The 24,618-nt window shown below is 50.2% G+C and overlaps 1 protein-coding gene across 1 annotated transcript in view; it reads right to left on the bottom strand.

Annotated features, from left to right (window-relative positions):
• The window catches only part of PRKN (parkin RBR E3 ubiquitin protein ligase), a 429,225-nt gene that overhangs the window by 107,850 nt on the left and 296,757 nt on the right, over positions 1-24,618 (bottom strand). The window contains exon 6 of the mRNA XM_023744713.1: positions 22,867-22,982. Within this exon, the coding sequence (XP_023600481.1) occupies positions 22,867-22,982 (116 nt within the window). The remainder of the gene's footprint in view (positions 1-22,866; positions 22,983-24,618) is intronic.

The raw sequence follows: 24,618 nt of genomic DNA, 5'->3' as shown, positions 1-24,618 counted from the left end.
CACACACAAATACACACACCACCACACACATCACACACACAAACACACACATACCACACACACAAATATGCACATACACAAATACACACATACCACACACATACAAATACACAAGCCCCCCCCCCCACACACAAATACACACACAACACCCACACACACCCCAAAAGAAGAACAATGACTCACACACACACCCAGCTATAAATATCCAGAGTGGAGCCATACACAGTCGCTGAAAGGTGGAAATACCCACATGTCACCAACAGATGAGAAGGTAAACACACCGGTCTGTCCATAGCAGACAGTACTATTCCGCGACGAGAGAATGCCACCATGGGCGAACCCTGTGGCACTGTGCTGGGGGACAGCCACATGCAGACGGACAGAGGGCAGAGTCCACTTCCATGAAGGTCACCGGGCACAGCTCAGAGCCAGGAGCAGCTCAGGGGCCGGGGCTGGGGGCCGGGGGAGCGTGAGGAGCTCTGGATGGGTTTGGGATAAAAATGTTGTGAGGGGAGAGAGGCTGTAGGCGCACACCATTGAGGCTGCACCGAGTGCTATGGGATTGTTCGCTTTAAAAGGGTTCATTTTATATCGTGTGAATTTCACCTCAAAACAAATGGTCTCCAAGCACATCTCGCATGGACAGCACGTCTCGCGTGGACAGGACAGAACCGTGACTGGGGTCCCGTTGTCCTAATCGCGTGAACAAGGCAGGCATTCCCTGGGTCTCATGCACTCGGTGAGACGGACGATCTCTACCTTCCGGCGGGGCCTCCTGAGCCCGCCACCTCCCGGGCAGGCGCACGACCCCAGCCCACTGCGCACCAGCAGGCGGGGCCCTGTCAGCTCCCGGGGGAGTGTGGACCGGGCAGGTGCCCGTCTCTGTGCAGGTCTCTCTGTGCCCCGCAGGTGAGATGGGTCCATTCCCTTCTAACCTACTAAGCTCTGTCAGTTAACCTTTCACCTCCGTCTAAGAAGGATGCTGTTAATATCCTCCAGAAAGTGTCTGTGAAGCAACACATGAGTAGTGACGCTTGGTGGACAGACAAAAATAAGAAAAGATTGTGCAGATTGTGGCCGAGAAAGTGGCTGGAGCCACGTAAGGGACCAAAGGTCTCTCTATCGAATTGCGCAATCCGGTTACACACAACCATGCACCGTAGCCTGTGGTCTCTTCCCTGCGGCCGAGCCCCTCGAGATAACACTGAAGCTCCTACATGGGACATTCTGCACAACCCTGACTGACCACGTGACGGCGGCCGGCAGAACAATGACCCCCAGTCCTGTCTATGTTCTCCTCCCAGGCCCCTGCGAACATGTTAAAAAGATGTTTTTCCACTGAACACTCTCTCGGGTTTCCCAAACAGCCCTCGGAAGCCCGCAGGCTCACTCTTTCTCCTGTAAACACAGGCGCTAGGGCAGCGAGGGCTGCGTCACGTGCTCTCACTGAAGACGTGCACGAGAAGGGGGTTAGGTCCAGGAACACGGCCCCCCGCACCCCGATTTACGGATGACACTTTCTGCCACAGAACTGCCCCGTACGTCTGGAATCAGCTAAGATGCCACCACACCCTTTTTAACTCCTTCTTCAAGCAAAAAGCACTTTAGTTTTAAGATGTTCTAGGCTTATTCACCCTAATAGTGAACGTGAAGATCTTCCATTCAGCCCACTCTGTCAGCCTGTTATGGGCATATTACAGCCCTCCTGCCAGTAGCTTGCGTCTTTCGGAAGGGGCAGGAGACAAAAGCTGAGTTGGTCAAATGAGAAAGAAAAATGAACAAACCACAAAACTCTATCTGATGTCACCCATCACACGCTGTTGACAAACGCAGTCCCAAGCACTGTCTTCGTCGAAGAGGAAAATGACAATATCTGCCATTCAGTTCTGTCTAGTTCGTTTGTTACAAATACACAGAGGAATGAGAATCTTTTAGGTATGAAGAGTAATACATGGATAATGTATCTTGGAGAATACATCCATTTCATGCTATCTTATGATATAACCATGCTATGTTTTTGAAGAGTTGCTGGGTAGGTGGACGAGGAAGGCATGCTGGGAAATGAAGTCACATGACGGCTCCGTGTCCCACCACCTCCCACCGCGTTCTGGTGATGCATGTTGTGTATTATGATATCATTTCAAGGCCGTGTCCCTGAAGCTCTGCACCTGAAGGCTGGAGGGATCCGAGGACTTGGCGAAGGGTCAGCGGGATTAGCAGGGTCATCCGCAGGCTCCTGCCCGCCGGGCCTCCTCCATGCCCGCCGGGCCTCCTCCATGCCCACCCCAAGGCCTGGCACCCCTAACGCTGAGCACCCGGAAGAGGCGGTTCCCTTGCTTCTCCACGTTGGGGCCATGGCAGATGCACCCGCCGCGTTCTCTCTGCTCCTGACGCCCCTGCTCTAATGCCCACACGCTGGCCGGCCACGCTTCCTGGCCAGCGAACCACTCGAGGGCAGAGGCTCCACGTCTCTCCTGCGTGGGCCGAGCACACAAGGCCGGCTGGTGAGAACGGCATCGCTAATTCTAAAACAAAAGGACAAGGTCTGTCCCAGGTAGTCGCGCTGTGAGCCTGCTCCTCAGAAAGCAAAAAGCAAAGTGTCACGGTTTTGTCCTGGCTGAGCAACTTCCCTCCAGACCAGCAGTTCTCAACCTGTGGGTCACGGCCCCTTTGGTGGTCGAACGACCCTTTCACAGGGGTCGCCTAAGACCATCCTGCATATCAGATATTTACATGACGATTCATAACAGTAGCAACGAAAATAATTTTATGGTTGGGTCACAGCATGAGGAACTGTATTTAAAGGGCCAGAAGGTTGAGAACCGCTGCCTTAGGAGAAAATGACCCTTTTCCTAGCCTGACACAGGAACTGACGGGTTAACTTCCGCTGCCTCACAGTGACCTACTTACTGCGACAAAGAACACAGGGTACGGGCTGTATTTACAAACTTCAAAGGGAGCTATTTGCATTTTTATCCGAAGGCCAGGAAAGAAACATGGTTTGTACGGAGATTGTTTTGACCTTTTATCCTCAAGTTCTATATGAAGAAGATGAAATATGTCTGCTTTGTCCGTGTGACCCACTCAGAGTCTAGAAGCCTCACGGGGGGACATATCACGATGGACTGGACGGCCCAGTGCATGTAGACGACTTTCTCGGGAACACTGGGCAAGCGGGAGGGAGCCGCAGGTCCTGGAGGGAGGCCCCATGCAAACATGTTTTCTTTTTTTTTTTTTTTAAATATATTTTATTGATTTTTTACAGATCCTCAAGTTCTATATGAAGAAGATGAAATATGTCTGCTTTGTCCGTGTGACCCACTCAGAGTCTAGAAGCCTAACGGGGGGACATATCACGATGGACTGGACGGCCCAGTGCATGTAAATGACTTTCTCGGAAACACTGGGCGAGCGGGAGGGAGACCCAGGTCCTGGAGGGAGCCCCATGCAAACATGTTTTCAAAACGAGAATCAGGGGCAATGGGCCGCCGCCACTTGCACTCAGATATGAGGCTGCTGCGTTAGCGAGGAGAGCGGACAGACCCTGTGTCCATCCCAGCCCCCCAGCCCCGCCGGTCAGTGGCGGTCACACTGCTGACGAAGCCCGGACGCCCAGGTGCCCAGGAACATGGGCTCAGATGAAACGCAGACCCCCGTTGACCCGGAAATTCTCCTGCTCTTGGAGTTCGGCCGGTGAGGTTCCCTTGGGCCTTAGGGTCCCTGGACGCAGAGGTAGGAGAGTCAAGGTCCATGACAAGGTCAAGCACCAGAGAGAACGCACTGCATCCATCACTGTCAGGGACGCGCAGACCGAGTGAGAGCACGTGACTGGCTCCGGCTCCTTCGCCACTAAAGCACCAGGTGCTGGTCGGTGGGAATGGGCTTGGGGAGTGACAAAGGGAACGGCCCCCTCCCTCTGGCAGGGTCCTGTGGAGGAGAAGGATGCGATAGACCCCCGCAGCCGAGGGAGGCGGGAACAGATGAGCAGCAACTGCCTAGAGAGCAGCCTGTTCTCTTCCCTCCGAAGGATCAGAGGCCCCGCAGGCCGCCGGGAAATTTTCAACGCCTGGCTCTCGGGGCAGGGGCCGATCTGTGCAAATCCTCCTGTGTGGTCAGCTCAGGCCACCCACCTGGAGCCACTGAACAGGAGCTGGGGAGACCCCCAGTGGCCCGCCCTCCACAGCAATGCCACCATCTCCATGTGGCAGATGAAAGTACCTTGAGAACATAGACCAGTGATGGCGAACCTATGACACGCGTGTCAGAGGTGACACTCGAACTCATTTTTTTGGTTGATTTTTCGTTGTTAAATGGCATTTAAATAGATAAAATAAATATCAAAAATATAAGTCTTTGTTTTACTATGGTTGCAAATATCAAAAAAATTCTATATGTGACACGGCACCAGAGTTAAGTTAGGGTTTTTCAAAATGCTGACACGCCGAGCTCAAAAGGTTTGCCATCACTGCCATAGATGATAGCACAAATGTAGTAAGAGAATCATCAAATGATTAGTCCAGGTTACTATATATTGAAAATATAATTTACTAAAAGTATAAAATACTTTTAATAACCATTAAGCAATTGTTATTAGCAATTGGCTCATGAAGTTCCTGAAACTTTGAGCACTGATTCTCAGTGGCACTAAGCAGCAGCCTCGGTCACCGCAGCGCAGCCCCTCCCGTCCCTCCTCTGCTCTGTCCTTTCCAAACCGAGAGGAGACCAAGGCCCGGGCTCCCGCTTAAAGCAGAACTGCACCCTCACCATCACCACTGCGGGCTCACAACCAGCCACCCCGGGGTGCGCCTCAGTTGGTGCAGATGATGCTGAGCTAAAGGCAACCGACACTGCGGCTCAAGAGGCATCTCTGCTCCCTTCCTCAACTCTCCGTCAAACTCACACGATGAGCCAGGCCCCCATAAATGACTGTTTATGTCAGCGATCCAGGGGGGCGGTGATGGCCTCAGGTGCATTTGTTTTAACTTTTTTTGTATTACCTTTCTATTCTGAGTTCAATAAATAGTTTCATAATTTCAAACTTCAATGTTTCTAATTTACACCTTTCTTTACTATATTTTACGAAAAAGGTAGAAACATTAATACATATATCTTTCTGTTTAATTGCTATTAAAATTTTAAAAAAATTAATTTCCAGGGGGCACTAGGTAATATTTTTTCTGGAAAGGGGGCGGTAGGCCAAATAAGTTTGGGAACCACTGGTTTATGTGTTTACAGGGCAGGGCAAGCTGGCAGCTATGCACATGTCCTCTCCTGCAGGGACCTTCCAGTGCATTACCTCATCCAACTCAGAGTGTCTCCGTGCCTCAGTTTCCCTTTCTGTCTCTGAACCTCCCGTGTCTGCGGGGTTCCCGGACATAGGTGTGTAGTTAAATCTGGTCATTTTCTCTTGCTGATCCGTCTCCTGTCTATATGATAATTGGAGGAGCCGAAATGACATGGAGGTAGAGGGGCGGTTCTTCCTCCCCACCCATCTTCATCATCGGCAGCGGCATCAGCAATGCGGGATTCAGGAAGACCTGTAAGATTCTCCTACTGTCCTCGTCGGTGCGTCCCCATCCCACGTGCTCAATAGCCTGGCTCAGTGGTTGGGCGTCGACCTATGAACCAGGAGATCATGGTTCGATTCCCAGTCAGGGCACATGCCCAGGTTGCAGGCACGATCCCCAGTGGGGGGCGTGCAGGAGGCAGCCAATCCATGATTCTCTCTCATCATTGATGTTTCTATCTCTCCCTCTCCCTTCCCCTCTGAAATCAATAAAAACATATAAATTTAAAAACACACACAAAAAAATAACAAAACAACAATAGAACAAAGTGCTCAACAGGGACTCGGATCCCACTCGCTCCAGTTCCTGATCTCACGGAAGGGCGCTGGCTCCTCGCTTTCCCAGCTCTGCCTGGGGAGTCCGCGCGTCATCGCCACGGGGCTCCCGTCAGCCTGGTCCGTGGCGGGGGTTCTGCCTTGGACACGGCTCCCCCGTGAGCTGGAGTAACGTGTCTCTTCTGGAGGAGGCATTACCCAGGTCAGGAATGTCAGGGCCTCACCTGATAACAACTTGGATGGTTTGTAATATTTCTTTTAATCTACATTCTAATTATTCAGTAGCTTGAACTTCATTTCCCATTCATCAGGAAATTATGATACGGCCCGGATGGCTCTCCAAGAGAATTATTGCCTCCGTTTAAGCCAAGTAGAACCTATAAAAACGCGGCCTCGTTCTAATTGAAGGTCTGTGAGAATGTCCTCTGGGAGTCAGTACGGTCGTCTTCCCATTGGCTTTCTCCGCTCCATTCTCCCGCCCGCTCCAGTGTCCACCAGCAGACTCACCTTCCTAGAGCCTCGCTGGGCAATGTCACTCTCCCTGCTCCCTAACCTCGCACAACTCCCACCACACGGGAGCAAGCTCCTCACGTTGCGTTCAAATCCGGCCACACTACACATGAACCTACCATCCCTTTCATCCTCGCCTCTCTCTCACATACACCAAACTCAGCTGAACTACAGCTTACGTGCCAATACATAAATGTCTCGTTCCCATATCTTCGCTCGTTCACTGCCACCATGTACACTGCCCCCTCCTCCTCCATCCACGGAAGTCCTGCCTGATCGCCAAGCTTCCGTTCACACTGCACAAACACCCACCGAGGCTGGAGATGACAGTCCCTCTGCTGTAGAACCAAGTCCGTGTTTGTGCTCATGTACCTGTCACGTCGTAGATTTAGGTTCCCCGAGTGAATGAGCTTTCCCTCACCATGAAAAAATATATATATATATATTTATTGATTTCAGAGAGGAAGGGAGGGAGAGATAGAAACATCAATGATGAGAGAGAATCATTGATCGGCTGCCTCCTGCACGTCCCCTACTGGGGATGGAGCCCACAACCCAGGAATCGAACCGTGAGCTCCTGGTTCACAGGTTGATGCTCAACCACTGGGCCATGGTGGTCAGCTCCTTAACCTTTTTAAAAATCTACCACCATCTTGTCAAGTTCCTAGAAATATTTTTAAGTTTCTATACATTATTCCTCCCATCAATTCCTTAGGGTGAGGAGGGAGTCCTTACGGTGAAATAATGATTATTTTCATTCCTTAGAAATTACTTAGTAAATTCTCAACAAATATTTGTTAACAAAATGAGTAAAATGTGTCACTTTTTCCCTTAAAACACAAGTAGCCATTCTGTCTGCCTCAGGGATGTCAGAATATCCTCCGTATTTCAGCAGGAGGCACCCGTTTAGCATCGAGGACACAGCCTTGCAGCCCAAATCGCTAGAACTGGCAGAGCTTCATCTTCAGGTGCTTCTGCGGTGCTCAAATTTGTATTCATGTACCTGGAGGGGCTACTGGGCCAAATGACAGCTGGTTCAGAATCTTCAAGAGAAGCTCAGATGAACATAGACGAGTTTACATACAGATGAAGATTTGTGTGTGTTATAACACACGTATGTATAGAGGACATAACAAAATACGGAAGAGACAGACCGACATCTGCCGCGGCCTCTACCATGGGGAATGCATGCGCCGCGGAGCACACAGATGCAGCGTCCGTTCAAGGCAGCCCCTGGCGTGAGCGCCCTGCCCCGCTGGGAGCCAGCGAAACACGCCCGTCTCTTCAGAACGCCGTTATTTTTGTGGCGGAGAAAATCTCCTCCAAGAAACCAGTTCCGCAGAAATCCTGGGAGGGCTTGTAAAGACGCGCACGTACTGTTATTAATTCCAACGTTACTCGGAGAAGGAGAACAAGCGAGCAATCGCGACGTCTACGCCAGAGCGAAGCTGCGTGCGTTCCTGTGCAGTGGGCCACGGAGCCCTGAGAAAGAATGAGGTCTGTCACCGTCCCTGCCTGCGGGGCTCCCCACGATGCACTGAGAAACATAAGAAACGAGCTGGGAGAGAGGAAAGCAGCACAATTTGTTCAGCACGACGTGTGATCCCATCCCCCAAGAGGAATAGCCCTGCAGAGGTCCCCGAGATTTATGAACACGCCCGTGTGCACCCGCACAGATCTGCGTGTGTGTCTGTGTGCGCAGGCGCTCATGCGCTTGTATATGTGTGCGTGCATGTGTGTACAAGTGTTTATGCTTATGCTTGTATGTGCAATATACATATACATGCAAATGGTATGTATAAATGCACATGTTTAGAGACATGTTATATGACCATGGACAAAAGATATAGGAAGATCCAGGCCATGTTTAAAATAATCACCACTGGCTCTGGGCCTACATGGGTGGAGAGTGAACATTTCCTTCTGTCCCTTAGAAATCAAAAAGAGAAAAAAGTCTTAGGAGTTCAAAACTGTGGTCTTTATTTGGGGGTCTGTCCCTGTTAGGTCGGAGAGAGCCCAGGATCGGATACATGCAGTCATGTGATGAGACAATGGACTCCCCCTGGAATTTCTCACAGATCTGGGATTTCTCACAGGTTAACGTGCCAGACACAGATACCTGCTTCTCCTCCCTGAATCCACATACTCCCCTGCAGCTGAAGCCTCCTCAACTGAATACCTCAGCTCATGTCCCCGCCCCTCACCCAACCGAAGTATAAAAAAAGCACCCCCCTCCATGTTGGCGTGAATCCACGTGCCCTGTCTTTGGGGGTACGTGGGTCTCCCGGGGACGCAGAATAAACTTTCCTTTCCTTTCTTTTCTCATTCACTGGACTCTATTTCTTGCGCCGCCTCCTGAGCCACCTAACCTAACAGTCCCGACTGGCGAGTCAGCCTGCAATACCCCTGAGGCCTTTCCTGAGAACGGCCGGCTGTTCTTCTACTTGACCTGCACGGCTCGTGATTAGGCTGCATGCGAGCATTCGAGGGCCTGGGCCCCGTGACCGCAGTGGGCGCAGCAGCGTCCCCAGCCCACGTGTACCTGCCTGGCCGCAGAGACCCAGGCCCATGAGCACTGCAGTCCCACCGCCCACCTCATCTCCTCAAACCCGTCCCCAGACAGTGACGGGCCAGCGCACAGCACAGAAAACACGAATAGACTCGACCGCGTATTAAATCGCTCCTGTAATTGCGTAGCCAAGAGGGAAAACAGTGGTTATGTAACTGGATAATCGATGGGTCCGTGCTGCCTGTCACTACTCGAGGCGATGAAGCAGAGACAGGGTTGAATCCTATGTGAGCGTTTATTCCAGTCCTGCCGGCAGCATGGGAGAGCAGCAGGTCACCCACAGAAATCTGCTCTATCCGTCCTGCCCTCATGAGCCAGCTGCTTAGGCAGGTGGAAGGACAAAGGAAAGCAGGCAAAGGGCAGTGTCACATATGCAAAAGGCTGGGGTCTTCAAGGGCTGAGTGACAGGGGAAACAGCCCAAGGGAGTGCCTGCGGGCAGTGAACAGGCAGCAGGCTGGAGTCTGCAGAGGCCTGCAGGTGTGCAAAAGGGCTGGGGATCGTCAAAGGGCTGTGACTGGTTTCTGTAACAAACCTTTGTTCATCTTTCCATATGACAGGCAGCTCCAAATGGGGAGGTCAGCTCCAGCCGGGGTAGAAGTGCCTTCTTCAATCAGAACAAAGCAGCAGGGTTCACAGCAGGATTAGTATTTCTTACAGCACCAGCTGGTTCCCCACATCCTCTTTCTGCCCCTTCATTTACAATTCAAGTGTCAGTCTGGGTGCTGATAAAATTCCACACGTCCACAGGGGACTATTGTGAGGCCAGGAAGAAGGGGGAACCTTAGAGATGAGGAGACACGCCCACTGGGGGGCAGTTAGGGGGACATTCCCATATCCACAGAAAATGTGGTGGGATTCGAATACCATATGAAGAGGGTCAGCAGTGTCACAGCGTGCGACCTGCACCCACAGAACCAGGAGGGAAGGGCAGCAGGCTGAGTGTGTGTGTGGGGGGGACGGGGGGCGGGGGGGGGGGCGGCGGGCAGCTGGCTAAGATGCTCGAACTAGACCAGAAGGGCCGTGAGCTCAAGGGGCTGCAGGAGACAGCCCATTTGGCACAAAGGCGTATTCTTAGGAGGAAAGGGAAACCGTTCAGAAATGAGAACATTAAGAAAACATTGCAGATTTTTGTAAAAAAATCAGGAATGGGGTTCCAAGTCACTAGTGAAGTTGCTGAGGGCAGAACTTAGGGGGGGGATGAAGATGTCACTTTTCTTCTTGATAATTAAAATATGGGATCATCTGGCAGGAGAGGATGGGCCTCTAAGCCTTCTTGATTAGGTGCTAAAAATAGATGCTTCTGCCTTCTGTCCTGCCTCCTCGGGCAGTGGCGTTTAGTGCTTTTCATCTCCTCGATGTGCTAATTGTTTCTAATGGCCTGTAAACAGAGTCCCCACACTATTAACCTTCTCTCTTTAGCCAGAGAGTCAGGAAATTAGTCTTTGAAAGAAAAGTTCCCTGCAGGTTGCCCCAGGAGGTGTCCAAAAGTAGAGACACTGTCACTTAATTTGGAAGGGACTCAAGGTCAAACAAGCCTTCAGCTAGTGAGTGAAATGGATGAGCCAGAAAGCTGAACAGGAATGAAGGAAGGAATCCCTCCTCTCTGGTTCTGGTTCCGGTTTCGGTTACCTGTGTGTCCTTCTATGGGCAGAGACTCAAATGGTAGACCCTCTCCAGCAGCTCATAGACACACAGATCTGCAATTTTAGGATTTTTAAAAAAATATATTTTATTGATTTTTTACAGAAAGGAAGGGAGAGAGATAGAGAGTTAGAAACATCGATGAGAGAGAAACATCGATCAGCTGCCTCCTGCACACGCCCTACTGGGGATGTGCCCGCAACCAAGGTACATGCCCTTGACCAGAATCGAACCTGGGACCCTTCAGTCTGCAGGCTGACGCTCTATCCACTGAGCCAAACCGGTTCCGGCAATTTTAGGATTTTTTAAAGCAAAACAATGTCCCCCAGCTGACAAAAACATTTGGCGTTTGATCCTTGTCAGCTAAAATCCATGCCTTATCGAAAATGGAGCTCCAGTTAGTCTTAGAAAGGGGACAGCCCCCGACATGGGGGGGCGGGCGTGCGGGGAGCTCCAGTTGTGCCCCTCTGTTCTGCTTATCTGCACTAGATATAAAAATATTATTTAAATTGTTCTGAGGAAGAAAATCATATAATAGCCAAACCCTGTTAGGGAAGAGATGGCCAGTGGAGAGGTTTTTCAACCAGGATAAAAATTTCATTTAAGGTACAGTAACTAAACTGCGTGCCCGGCACAGGGTGCGTAACAGAAGAGGGGCTTCCGAAGCCGTCCAGGGGAGAGACAGATGCCTCTGTGATCCAGGCTGTGAACCATCACGTTTCAAATCAGTGACATGCTTGATAGATGGTGTTAGAATAATTAATACAGTAATAATAATAAAAGTCAGATCCTTCAGCTTCCTCAACACAGGTACTAGGAAGGTCAAGGAATCAAATGTTTAAAAAAATGGAATTATGTATCCACCAGAATACAGCACGGGTGAAGCAAACTAATAGCTCAGTGTCGGCAAAGAAGTCCCTGAGAGGGAAGGGTAATCAAAATCAGGGATAATTGAGTGCATGGGGGGCGCGGGGGCGATATTTACATTCATTGTAGACACAGAAAAATGCTAGCATTCTTGACATATAAAGAAATATTGCAAATTTATTTGACAAAACAAAACACAAAATGGCACCTAGAAAACTTGGAGGGAAAAGGCCAAGACGATGAATTCACAAATGAACCAACACAGATTGCCAGTTCCCCAGACAGCGAGCTCACAGCCGGGGCAGGGCCTGCGCCACGTGGTCCCACCAGCAGCGGCCACTTCGGGGCTCACCCGCTGAACGCAGCCCGCCGGCTCCGCCCAGGAAAGCGCCAGGGGTCACGGGTGGGAGCGAGACACGGGCCGCAGGGCAGCAGGCCTGGGAGAAGCTTCGCGCTGTGGAACCCACACGCGGGTCACTTCAAGGACACGTCCCACAGAAAGACCGAAAGCGCGTGGCCAGGGGGGCACCTGGCAGGGTGCGCCTGAGTCTCGGGTCCTGCCCAGGCCCCTTCCTGGACGGGGAGTGCGCTTAGGAATACGCACCTAGCGGGGCCAGGGATGGAGACCCTGCTGCCACCTCTCAGCGATGTGACAACAGGTTCTTCTCTGAGCCTCCTCCCCCGAGGCTCAGGGGAGCGGCCTGGGGGCCGGGGCAGGAGGCCCGTGAGTGCCTAGTGGGCGCCATCGGAGAGAAGATGGGCCGGGAAGGGATTCTTCACAGCCTGGCCCGCTCCAGGAGAACGGGCTTCGGCTACGGAACATGGGATGGCCACTCGCGGCTCCCGTGGCTCCCGTGGCACACGGACGTGAGCACGGGGACATAGGGCCTCAGCTGCTGGCGGGGCCGGGTGTGAGGAGTTTCAGGTGGCGGGTGAGGGTGGTGTGGGAGCAGCACCCGTCCAAGTGGACCTGAACCCCCTCGAGCTGTGCGTCACAGAGCCGCGCTGATGCGTTTGGAGAAGAAACACGGATCCCACACGATCCCTGACAAGCCCCTGCTGGACTCCCAGCAGCAGCTCAGTGTCTGCCCTATGCCGGCTCTCTTCCAGCTCCATCTCACTCCATGTCAGAGCCGTTCAAAGAAGTCCAGGGAGGCCGGGGGCTTGCCCAGAGGATTGGGCAATCAGAGCTGGGCCTGCAGGGGGTGGGGGTGGGGCAGCGGCCTCCCTCGGCAGACTGGGTGCGCCCCCCACACCCACCCCCACCTCCACCCACGTTCCCCACAGGCGGCTCAGTGGCATCCCTGAGCGACTCTGGGCCAGGGCAACTGATGCCTGAAAGCAAAAGTCGGTGGGAACTGGGGATGACACCAGCCCGGTGAGACGGGAGGAGAGGGCCGGGCTCCCTCTGCCGGGCGGCACAGAGGAGTGGGGGGAGACAATGTCAGAGACAGAAGGGCGGGAGCTGTGGTGCTCTCCAGGGAACTGCGCCAATTTATTTATTGGAAAAGAAACTTAACCAAGACAAGGTTCAGGCTAAATAAGACTTACCCCGCCTCTGTATAGCAGGAAGGGACAGCAAAAGAACCCCAGGTTCAAAGACTGAAATCCACTTTTTAATTTCCTGAATCAAAACCCCTCTTCATATGGACTTGGAGTTGCACGAGCCAAACTCCCATCCCAGGAAACAGATGGGCGCAGGCACGGCAGCCCCGGCTCTGATGTGTGCGACGCAGCAGCGCGGTCCACGTGCTTTCCCATCTTCCCAGGACACGGTGCTGATACCAGTAAATGCTGCAGGAAGTCGCCTGGGAGAGAGCCCCTGGAGCTGTTACATCAATGGTTTGGAAGGACGCTTAGGAACATCCCCATGGACACTTTCACCTAAAAGTGATGATGGCATTTGGCGCAGGAGAGTCTGGGCCAGCTCTCTATGTGGGCTCACTGTGTGCCTGCATCCGGGCCCTGTGGCCAGGGGGCAGCCGAGTCCTTAGGCCCATGCGAGGGGGCGGGGGTGCACCCATCACACAAGTCGGGGGGGAGTGCCCATGTGTATAACGTTTGAAAGCCAGGTTATTGCTCGTGGAGCACGTCCAAGTGGATTTTGTTGTTGGACCCGCGCCATGGCCTTGAGGATCCATTAGTTTAAATGACCTTCATCAGACTCACTGGATGAAAGCGTAGCTGCAGGTAGTTGGCCAGCCTAACTTCACACAGCTTGTCGCTAACTCCAGATGCAAACCCGGGCTGACCCCGACTCCTGGCTTTCCCCTCCACCTGCTGCCTTCTGAGGGTACCTCCCCCCCACTGACCACGAGCGAAGCACACCGAGGAGTCGCCCCAGGAAGGCCTTCTCCCCTCTCCTGTTCGAGTCCAGGCTTGAATTAACCACGTGGGCCCATTATCCTCCCGCCCCCTCTCCTGAGGGTCAACTTCCAGTTCATCAGTGCAGGTTTACCAGGGGCCTCATTTGAGGTTAACCTTTGAAATGTCCCTGAGCAAGTACAGGAGCCTCTAAAAGTGGACAGAGAAACAGAATCCAGGTTAAGCAAGTCTAGTTGGCAGCGTCACACCCTTGTATGTGCCAGAAGCTCATGGGAACCCATAAAGCTTAGGATGTTAATACTGGTGCCAAGTCCTTGAACAGGTAAAGGGCTCAGCTAGACAGATACAGAATGTTGTCATTTATTTTAAGAACTGATATTAACTTACAAAGCTAATTTACCAGGGACAATGTTGATTTTTTGTGCTGTGGGTAAATTTTTAGAGGAAACAATGGTTTTCGTAAAAGACATGATAACCATTCATCTCTTCCCAATGCCCTTTAATCATATGGAATTCTGAACATAAAACTAAATTGTGAAGTTTGTTTCCTAAATGTTTTAAAAGATATATTTTGGTGACTTAAATATGTTTTATGTTGTTTTTCTATTTTAAGTGATCATTTATGTCTAATTTAACAATAAAAATTTACAATAGTTTCTACATCAAATCAATATCATGATATCATGGTATTTATAAAAATATGAATGAATAAAACTTTGTTTTTATTTTACAGTTATTCACATTATGACATGAACCTTTAATTGGACTAATTTTGCTTTTAAAAACGTGTATTATTCCTCTGAATGAGATTCCCTGGTAATTATAACAATTTCCAGAGTAAGTTAAAGAGATTCTCTTTGCTGATTCTCGCCCAGAAATACTTAGTGTTCCCTCTATTCCCTAACATGGTCCTACATCACTTTCCTCAGATTCCTACAGCCTCCAGGAGAGATGGGGAGGCACCCCCTGGATCCCCTCTCAACGCGCAGCCCCCCAGCTGCCGGGCATGTGGTCAGCAGGCGCCTCCAGCTGTCAGCTCCTCGGACCTGAACCCGCCCCTGTCCCTGGGCAGTGTTGCTGGAGACTTGGCCAGGTGCCATGGTTTGGTCTCCCGGGAGCGTCTAGGTTTGGTCTCCCGGGACGCAGGCATGCTCACTGCCGAGGCCCCAAGTGGTGGGCCAGGGCCTAGCTAGGCCTGTCTCCTTCATCTTTCCCTGCCAATCTCGCCTCTTCCCTTGCCCTTTACAGGCCTCGGTTCCTAATGAATAAGTACAACAGTCTCACATACCAACATCCCCCCAGACGGCTGGACTGGAAGCTCCACCCCTTTCATCACAGGCTTGGCTCCTTGGCAACCAGCCCCCGTCCTAACAACAAAAGACACCTCTGCAGCTCTGACCTCAGGGAGTTCTCAGGGTCCTAGGAGCTCTGGCAGTGGCAAAAGTCAGACAGGCTTTGCTATTATAAATCACAGTTTGGCTGAACACTATGCCTACCTCTCAGGAAAGCTCAGGAGGTCATACAGAGGTGGCATGGGTGTTATTCGACTCTCCCACCCGCCAGAGGGGCTTTCAAATATCACTGACCAGACTCGCCCGCCTGCTGCAGGAGCGCCGGCAGGCACCAAGCCGGAGCTATTTCGAGAACGCTGAGCTCTGGGCTCCGAAACCGACTACAGCCACAGCTCAGAAGGCACATTTGCATATTACTCAGTGAAGTGTGGTTTCCCATTTAGATCAAGTGACTGTTCTAAATTAATTTACTCGGTTTGGATTCCAAGTTTTCTGTGCGTGTACAAGTTAGGTGATGGCTGCTGGCATCGGCCTGCTTAGCAGAACTGCATGAAAAGTCAAACTGAACCGTAGTCTGTCGGCGTCCCTCGATACTAAAAATAGAAAGTCTGTTCATTCCAATAACTGTTCAGTTTTCCTTTCCATGTAATCCATTGACTCAAAGCAAAACTTTCGGAAGTGTATTTTCTTGATCGTGAATTATCTGACATTGTGGGTTCTACTGACAATTTGGTTTAAAGCTCCACGCTGCCTGTATTGTTTTTAAAGTGACAACATGAATATACATTTGGGTGGAAAAGAGCATCAGGGTTTAAAACAACATCCTCACTAAAGTCAGGGGTTTGTGGAACCTGCTTGGAAGTAATGGTGGTGTGCAGGCAACTTGTGACTGCGATCAACAAGCTGTGAGAGTCGGTACCAAAGCAGAAGCCGTAGTTGTCACAATTTACAAATATTTCTGCAAAGCTGTGGTGACAAATCTGAGGTCGGGTAAGAAAGCCTCTGTGGGCGCCAGCGTGCACGGCCTCCCTCGCTGCCCTCATCAATCACACATCAGAGAACGCCCAGCCCTAGAAACACTGCTTCGTAAACCAGCCCGCCCCCGCCCCCGAGAAGGCTGGACTGTTCTACCAAGCAAAGAAGAAGTCACCGTCACAATGGATACATATGCCTGCGAAGTTGTTGTGGCGGATGTGATGCTGGAGAAGAAGGCCTGTGGGAGGGTGACTGCAGGTGCCACACCCAGGCCGGCCATTTTGGCATCGGGACTATTTTGAGCTGCAGCCCACTGGGAGGAAGCAGGCACAGGAAAAGCTCTCTCGCCTGCATTGCCTAAAGGCAGGGCATGCCTTTGTATGGTGTCCCTCCCCCTCTCTGCCAGGAAGGACAGACGTTAATCCCTGGAGACACCTCTAGACCCCTATCAGCCACGGGGACACCAGAGGCAGATGCCTACACTACAAACGTTCCTGACTGGCCCTCATCTTCCATTAGACTCCCCATATGTTTACTTCCCACAATTCGCTGCCCTAGAAGTTCAAAGTTCTTTCTTTGTTTTGTCACTTCTCCACAAAGGGATTGTTCTTTGATTAAGAAGGTATACAGGATGGGTATAAAGTCGGTTTACAGTTGTTTTTATGGAAAAATCACACAATAACTGATAAATAATACTATAAGAATAAACTGTGTTTTGTGTACTTACTACTGTAAACCTACTTTTGCCTACTCCTGGATAAGCCCAAGTTCTAACCAGCTCTTTGAGTTACCCATCTCTGGGTTCTCCCACGTGTAATGTGGGCTGCTCTGGTGAGTAAATTTCTGCTTGTTTTGTTTTTGTTAATCTGTCTTTTGTCGGGACTTCAGCTGGAGAACCTAGGAGAGTATAGGAAACATTTTTTTTCTCCCCTACACTGCAATTGTATTAATTATTTTATGAGAATCTTCTAAATTGTTCAAAATCAGTTAGCAATGCTTTACCAAAATCTTCAATTAATGGAATCCCCCAGCTTCTGAAGCTCTAAGTAAGTAAAAGTCACCAGAAAAGGTCATCAAGAAACTGGATTAATCCTAAGAAGTGAAGGCGGATCTGACTCCATTCAATGATGAGAAGTCAAATGACACACAAAAGTTTCATTCTGAAATCTATAATTTAACTTTTGGAATATTTCAATTCATAGAAAGAATCTTCCAAAGCAAGTTCTATTTTTAATTTGATAAATTTATATTCGTACCACAAGATGGAGGAAACTTCTGATTTTGTTGCCTCAAAATGGTGGAAGTTCCAAAATGTGTATACGTAAAAATAACTTCTTTGACGAGGGCTTTCCCTGTTGGAAAATGTTTATCAGAGGAAGTTTCTCTGAGTGAAGCAAAAATCAGTGCTTGGGTGCTTGGGACAATATTCTGTCAGGAACGGTCGTTCGTTTAACTTACACAGCAGTTAGCGGTGAGAACACTCTCTCAAACCGCTGGCCTCTACCCGCAGAGGGAGGCTCCTCAGCTACAAGTGTCATGATCTATAGAGAAACAGCGAATGCTTTAGTTATATGGCGACTTTAAAGAAGCTCACAGGCAACTGCATTTTTTTAATATAAAGAAAGAAAATACATTTTGAACAGAATGGCCGAGGGGAAGAAACCAGATGTGAAGACTAGCAATGACAGCACCGTGTGCCGGAGTTTGGCTTTGGGGTCAAGGGTCACGGTCCGGCCCTTTGCTGAGCAACGTGCAAGGAGGAGGTGTGTCCACGGAACAGGAGATGTCAGCACCGCTGGCTGGACGTACAGAACAGCGGGGGGGCCAACTGGCGCGTGCCCTGCCTCGTTACCTACACGGAAGTTATTCTGTTTACTTTTCACACTGTCTTGGCCAAGCAACAGAGTCACTGGAAGTGAGTTTCAGCTCCTGCTGCAGAGCAACGGCACACTGAGGAGGCACCGGGAGGGGCTGCCAGGTCCCCTGGCCCTACCCAGCCCTTTCCCACCACACCCTCGACTGCTGGGGGGCACAGCTGGCATCTGCCCTCCCTGTGTCCCATGAACAGCGCTCTTCACAGCCCGGGGCACCTGCGACACCTCCTGAGTCACATCAGCTCAACATATATCTGCTGAGTGAACAGGTGGTTGGCTTTTTTGTTGTTGTAATCCTCACCTGAGGATATTTTCCCATTGATTTTTAGAGAAAGTAGAAGGGGGTTAAAGTAGAAGGGGTAGAGAGGGAAGGAGGAAGGGAGGGAGGGAGGGAGGGGGGAAGAGAAAGGAGAGAGAGAGAGAGAGAGAGAGAGAGAGAGAGAGAAACATCAATGGGAGAGGGACACTGCGATTGGTTGCCTCCCAAATGCACCCTGGGGCAGGGGATCGAGCCTGCAACCCAAGTATGTGCCCTTGACAGGGAATCAACCCCGAGGCCCTGCTGTGTGTGGGCCGATGCTCTAACCACTGAGTACACTGGTCAAGGCAGATTGGTTGACTGTTTAAGGTATCTCTGATGACAGAGGTGCTAAAGGTCACAGACGCTGTGTAAAGCGGATGCTGGTGCCCGCACAGTACCTCTGCACATGAACGTGTGGGTGTTAGGGCGTGAGCACTACCACGGCCACACAGTAAGTAGCTCCTAGTGCGGGATGATCTGTGCCTGGACCCAGAATCACTCGGATGTCATTCCCGCTGCACGTCAGCAACAGGGTCTGAGGCTGTGTTTTTCTGACACAGAATTTGCCAAATTAACAAGAAACAGAATCAACACACCATGAGCCTTGCTTCAGTGAATAATTTGCTTGCATTTGGGTTCCTGAGACTCTTGCTGATTTGGCTGCAAACAGCTCTGTGAGCTTTGGAAGCCACGAAGAACAAATCTGTAAATACTTGATTCTGAATGTCACGGTATTGCTACACATGCGACGTCTTCAGAGCGCCACGTAGATCACACCATTGCCCACCGCTACCGAATGTCCCAGCACTCTGCAATCTGAGGACATGAACCAGTGCAAACACACTTTGCAACGAAAATAACGTCCTCTCCTCACCAAGTTGATCATCAATTGCTAATTACAAGGATTAAGTTGCAATTAGAAACAAATGCACACGTCACTTACAATATTATTCAAAGTAAAATGAGCTACTTAAAGGCTTTTGAATAAAATAAAAGAAATAATGAAGACTTTATGGGCATTCATGTCCATTGAAAATAGGCCATAAAAATAAGGCTTCCCTGTCACCAGCCCTGGCGAGGGCCACTTAGGGGCTTTAGAAATACAGCTGCTTCTTAGCATCCACCATCAGAAAATGAACTGCTAAGACCCAGGCGGGGACACGTACAAGGCTGACCTTAACGCAGCGGTTCTCAACCTGTGGGTCGAGACCCCTTTGGCGGTTGAACGACCCTTTCACTGGGGTCGCCTAAGACCATCCTGCATATCAGATATTTACATGGCGATTCATAACAGTAGCAACATTACAGTTATGAAGTAGCAACGAAAATAATTTTATGGTTGGGTCACCACATGAGGAACTGTATTTAAAGGGCCAGAAGGTTGAGAACCACTGCCCTAATGGCTGCAGAACTGGTCCAGGTGGATTGCTGGGCACCTACAGCCATCGCTGAAGGAAGAGGTGAGCGTGTGAACTTCATGCTGAGGCCCCTGCAATGTCTCCAGGAAGCCTGGGGGTGCAGCTGCTCACACCTGAAATCTCAGGTGGACTCTGGGGAAATGAAGGTCACCACTGGCACGGGCTCACATTTCAGAGCATCAGTGTTGATAAAACAGTCCTTCTCTTTGCATAAGTTACTGACCCTCAACAATACAGCTGAACGATCTGGACCCTACGAGTTGGCCGCAGAAATTTAACTCTCCTCCTTATTCCTAATATCGCCGTAACCTCCTCCTTATTAGTAATATTGCCTTAAGGCTTGTTGATTGCTGATAAATTTACTTTATCTTATTCAGTTTTGGAAAATTCCATTAAATTCAGGAGGGTTTTTTAAGGAGAGAGTGTTCTATCCTATCTAATAAAGAGGGAATATGCTAATTGACCTTCACACCATCGCAAAAGATGGCAGTGCCCACAGCCAATAAGGAGGGAATATGCTAATTGACTGCCCCATCCTCTAAGATGGCAGCGCCCACACCCACTAAGGAGGAACTATGCTAATTGACTGTCATGCCCTCAAAGATGGTGGCGCCCGCGGTCAATAAGGAGGGAATATGCTGACTGCCATGCCCTCAAAGATGGTTGTGCCCACAGCCACAAGATGGCCAGCAGGGGAGGAAAGTTGTGGGCAATCAGGCCAGCAGGGGAGGGCAGTTGGAGGGGACCAGGCCTGCAGAGAGGGCAGTTAAGGGCGACCAGGCCAGCAGGGGAGCAGTTAAGTGTCGATCAGGCTGGCAGGGGAGTGGTTAGGGGGTGATCAGGCTGGCAGGGGAGTGGTTAGGGGGTGATCAGGCTGGCAGGCAGGCGAGCGGTTGTGAGCCAGCATTCCCAGATTGTGAGAGGGATGTCCGACTGCCAGTTTAGGCCCGATCCCTGTGGGCCTCTAGTATAAAAATATTTAATTCAGGCCAGAAACACTAATTTAAATCCTCTGCTGCAGAGACACGAGTGGGACTGCGGCCTTGGTCACGTCTGTACCCCGTCAGCCTGGCCTTGCCTTACAGGCAGCCCGTAGCTGGCAGAGCACATGGACAGGCCGGGCTCTGTGATTCTCGGCTCTCTCTGCTGTGAACTGTTTTTGTATCTCACTTCCCGATAGTGTTTTCCTTTCACACACTGAAGGGAATTTTCCCCAACATTTGGAAACGTATGGCACATCTATCTTCTACATGTTTTCGCATGTTAACCAGCACGGGGCGTGGTCTGGACAGCAGGAGCCTGAAAACCTCCTCTGTTACTCCTGTACCTGCTAGCAGACGGGACCCACAACCAAGTGTTTTCTCAAATGACAGGATCGCTTTAAAGCTGTGACCGAGCGCGGCTCCCACCTTTAGAGCCAGTCAGAGCTTTGCCGATTTCCTACTTCAGTTTCCTGGATTTTATGAGGAACCCGGAGGCCAATTTCTATGACTGTGCCTTTATATTCGAAGCACATGAAAGGATTTAGACTTCAGCCTTACTTCATTTAATATGTACATTTTTTAAAAAGCACTGGAAATAGTCTAAATTACTAGCAATGGGGAAAGGAGTAAATAGAGTATTCCCATGTGATGGAATCTTAGACGCTTATTAAAATCACACGCCTTGTTTTCATAAAATATTCCATGGCAGGGAAAATTTATCACGATACCATGTTAAATGGAAAAGGCGGATACAAAACTATATATAACATAATTGCATACAGCAGGCATGTACACATTCACACACACACACGCCCCATATGTACATGCAAATATCTAGGCTTCTCAAGATACTGGAAAGAATTAAACTAAAATCTTACTAACCATAAGGGTAAATTTTTCTAACATTTAAGAAATTTTATTGTGAGTGAATTATTTCTAAATTAAAATATAAAGCATTAGCAGGAAAAAAAAAACCCCCACAATTAGCAAAGCACAATGTAGAGCAGTGGTTCTCAACCTTGGCTGCACATTAGAATCACCTGGGGATCTTTTTAAAATCCTGATTTCTGGGGCCTCATCCTCTGGAAATTCTGTTTCGTTGTTACTAATGTTGGGGGCCCACCCCGCTAACAAACGAAACCAGAATTTTCCAGAGGGATGAGGCCCAGAAATCAGGATTTTAAAAAGATTCCCAGGTGATTCTAATGTGCAGCCAAGGTTGAGAACCACTGATGTAGAGTATTGGGGTGTGCTCATGCAGGGATTTATGACATCCCTGCACATGGGTCCACGACAACATCCTATGCATGAGTCCATGACAACATCCTATGCGTGAGTCCATGACAACATCCCTACACATGAATCCATGACAACATCCTGTGCATGAGTCCATGCCAACATCCTATGCATGAGTCCATGACAACATCCTGTGCATGAGTCCATGACAACATCCTATGCATGAGTCCATGACAACATCCTATGCATGAGTCCATGACAACATCCTGTGCATGAGTCCATGACAACATCCTATGCATGAGTCCATGACAACATCCTGTGCATGAGTCCATGACAACATCCCTATCATGAGTCCATGACAACATCCTATGCATGAGTCCATGACAACATCCCTACACATGAGTCCATGACAACATCCTGTGCATGAGTCCATGACAACATCCCTATCATGAGTCCATGACAACATCCTATGCATGAGTCCATGACAACATCCCTACACATGAGTCCATGACAACATCCTGTGCATGAGTCCATGACAACATCCTATGCATGAGTCCATGACAACATCCTGTGCATGAGTCCATGACAACATCCCTATCATGAGTCCATGACAACATCCTATGCGTGAGTCCATGACAACATCCTGTGCATGAGTCCATGACAACATCCCTACACATGAATCCATGACAACATCCTGTGCATGAGTCCATGACAACATCCTGTGCATGAGTCCATGACAACATCCTATGCATGAGTCCATGACAAACTCCTTTGCATGAATCCATGACAACATCTCTATGCCTGAGTCCGTTTTGAGATAGCAGTCATCTCACTTATATCCTAGGATCCTACTTGACTACTGAGCAAGCTGCAAATGCAAGGATTTGGCATTTTGAAGTCTTTTCCATTAAAATATACCCAAGCGAGGCGGACAGTGTCAAAGTCAAGCAGACTCTCCTCAGGAGAGAGACTCCCTGGAAGGCCGTGCTGCTGGGAAAGCGAGGTGCGTATGACAGTGTTTCCAGTCCTCACCTGATGTCGGTGCACGTGATGCAGGTGATGCCCCGGCTGTTGGTTGTGATCAGGTTCAAAGCTACTGATGTTTCTTTGTCAGAGGTCGGGTGCGCTGAACATTTAAAGAAAAATTCCTGCAAGAAAGAGAAATACGATCAAAGACATGGCAGGCAGCCGGCGCTTCCCCGTCTGAACATTTCCAAGGAAACGACCTCAGTAAACACAGTACAATTTCTTAAATGTTAGAAAATCGGGGCAGGAGAAGGGCTCTCTCATTAGGTCTGAGTTAGAAATAAACCAGCATCAGATCTCTCGAGGGGAACGAGTGACCTTGGGCAGCAGTAGGGACGCCCTTTGAAGAGGGTCCAGGAATCTGCTAGCTTTTCCTTCTTGTGCCACGGAGCTGGGGCCTCTGTGCACCGTGGAGCAACGCCCCTCACTGACAAGTGAGTCTCAGACACAAACTCCACGTGGACTCAGGAGGAAGCCTGAAATAGCGTCTTGTGACAAGGGAAGGGATACCCAGAGCAGTGAATTGATTGGCACAAAGCCACACAATCACAGGTGACGCCAGGGCGCGACCCAGCTGCCTACACCATTGGTCGGTGAGCAGCAAGAGTGAAGGACAGAGGAAGGACCCTACTCTCAGGAGGCAGGCACGCCTATGGCGGCTCACAGGGGAGCAGAGCGTGACTCCCCCAGCTCATGCGGAGCCCCACACCTTTCCTGCTCTCCAGCACCCCAGAATCCCGGGGGACCGGCTCCACCCCCACATGGCAGCTGGGATGTTGGAACCTGCACCTCTCGCCTTGTTAATTCATTTGCCTACTCTTGTTCTGCCCCTGAGCCCAGGTCCTCTCCTGGGGCAGCAGACAAGCCACACTGGTTGGGGGCGTTTCTTCTGTAACGTGGAATGCTACCCTTTCTTAAAAATATGTTGTTATTGATTTTAGAGAGAAGAAGGGAGAGATAGAAACATCAATGATGAGAGAGAAACATTGATGGGCTGCCTCCAGCATGCCTCCTCCTGGGGATAAGGCCCAAAACCCAGGCATGTGCCCTGACCGGGAATCGAACCAGTGACCTCTATGTTCAAGAGTCAATGCTCAACCGATTGAGCAGCACCAGCCAGGCAAATGCTACCCTTTCCACTCATCCTTTAAATGCGGCAGATCCTTCAAGGGCATTGAGAGAGAGGGTTAGAGCAATGCCTGACCCCCAAAAGGCTCAGCATGGAGGGCGCGACCGACCCTGTGAATGGGGACTGCTTTTTGTCAACATGAAGAAGATCCTCCCTCACAGCACAGAGTAATTCCTGCAGAAGAGCCGAGCTGCGGGTGTTGGGACAGTGCTTCACACCCAGACGAAAGACAGGCGCACTTATGTTTTCTCTGAGCTTGCAGAACCCATGGCAGACACCCTGCCAGCAAATCACCAAGTGCTCTGCCAGCAGATAAAACCCCGCAGACAATTGCCCGAGTCCTTTCTGGGGGCACGGGAGTGCTCACCGATCCTGGTGGGAGAGGAAAAGATCTGCGGGAAGCTCCATCATTCACATGATGCGATAAAACCAAACTGGAAATTACTAGCCCTGTCTATGAAATACGTCTCCCTCTCTCTCCCTCTCTCTTTCTCTCTCTCTCTCCCTCCCTCTCGCTCCCTCCCACTCTCTCTAAAAGAAAAAAAAAATCAATGGAACAATATCCTCCAGGGAAGATGAATAACAACAACAGCAAAATAAAAATCCAGGAATAATGGTACAGGTTTGGA

The sequence above is a fragment of the Myotis lucifugus genome, unplaced genomic scaffold (genome assembly GCF_000147115.1).
Source record: "Myotis lucifugus unplaced genomic scaffold, Myoluc2.0 scaffold_483, whole genome shotgun sequence".
NCBI classification, from domain to species: Eukaryota; Metazoa; Chordata; class Mammalia; order Chiroptera; family Vespertilionidae; genus Myotis; species Myotis lucifugus.
This window is presented reverse-complemented; position numbering and strand designations above follow the sequence as displayed.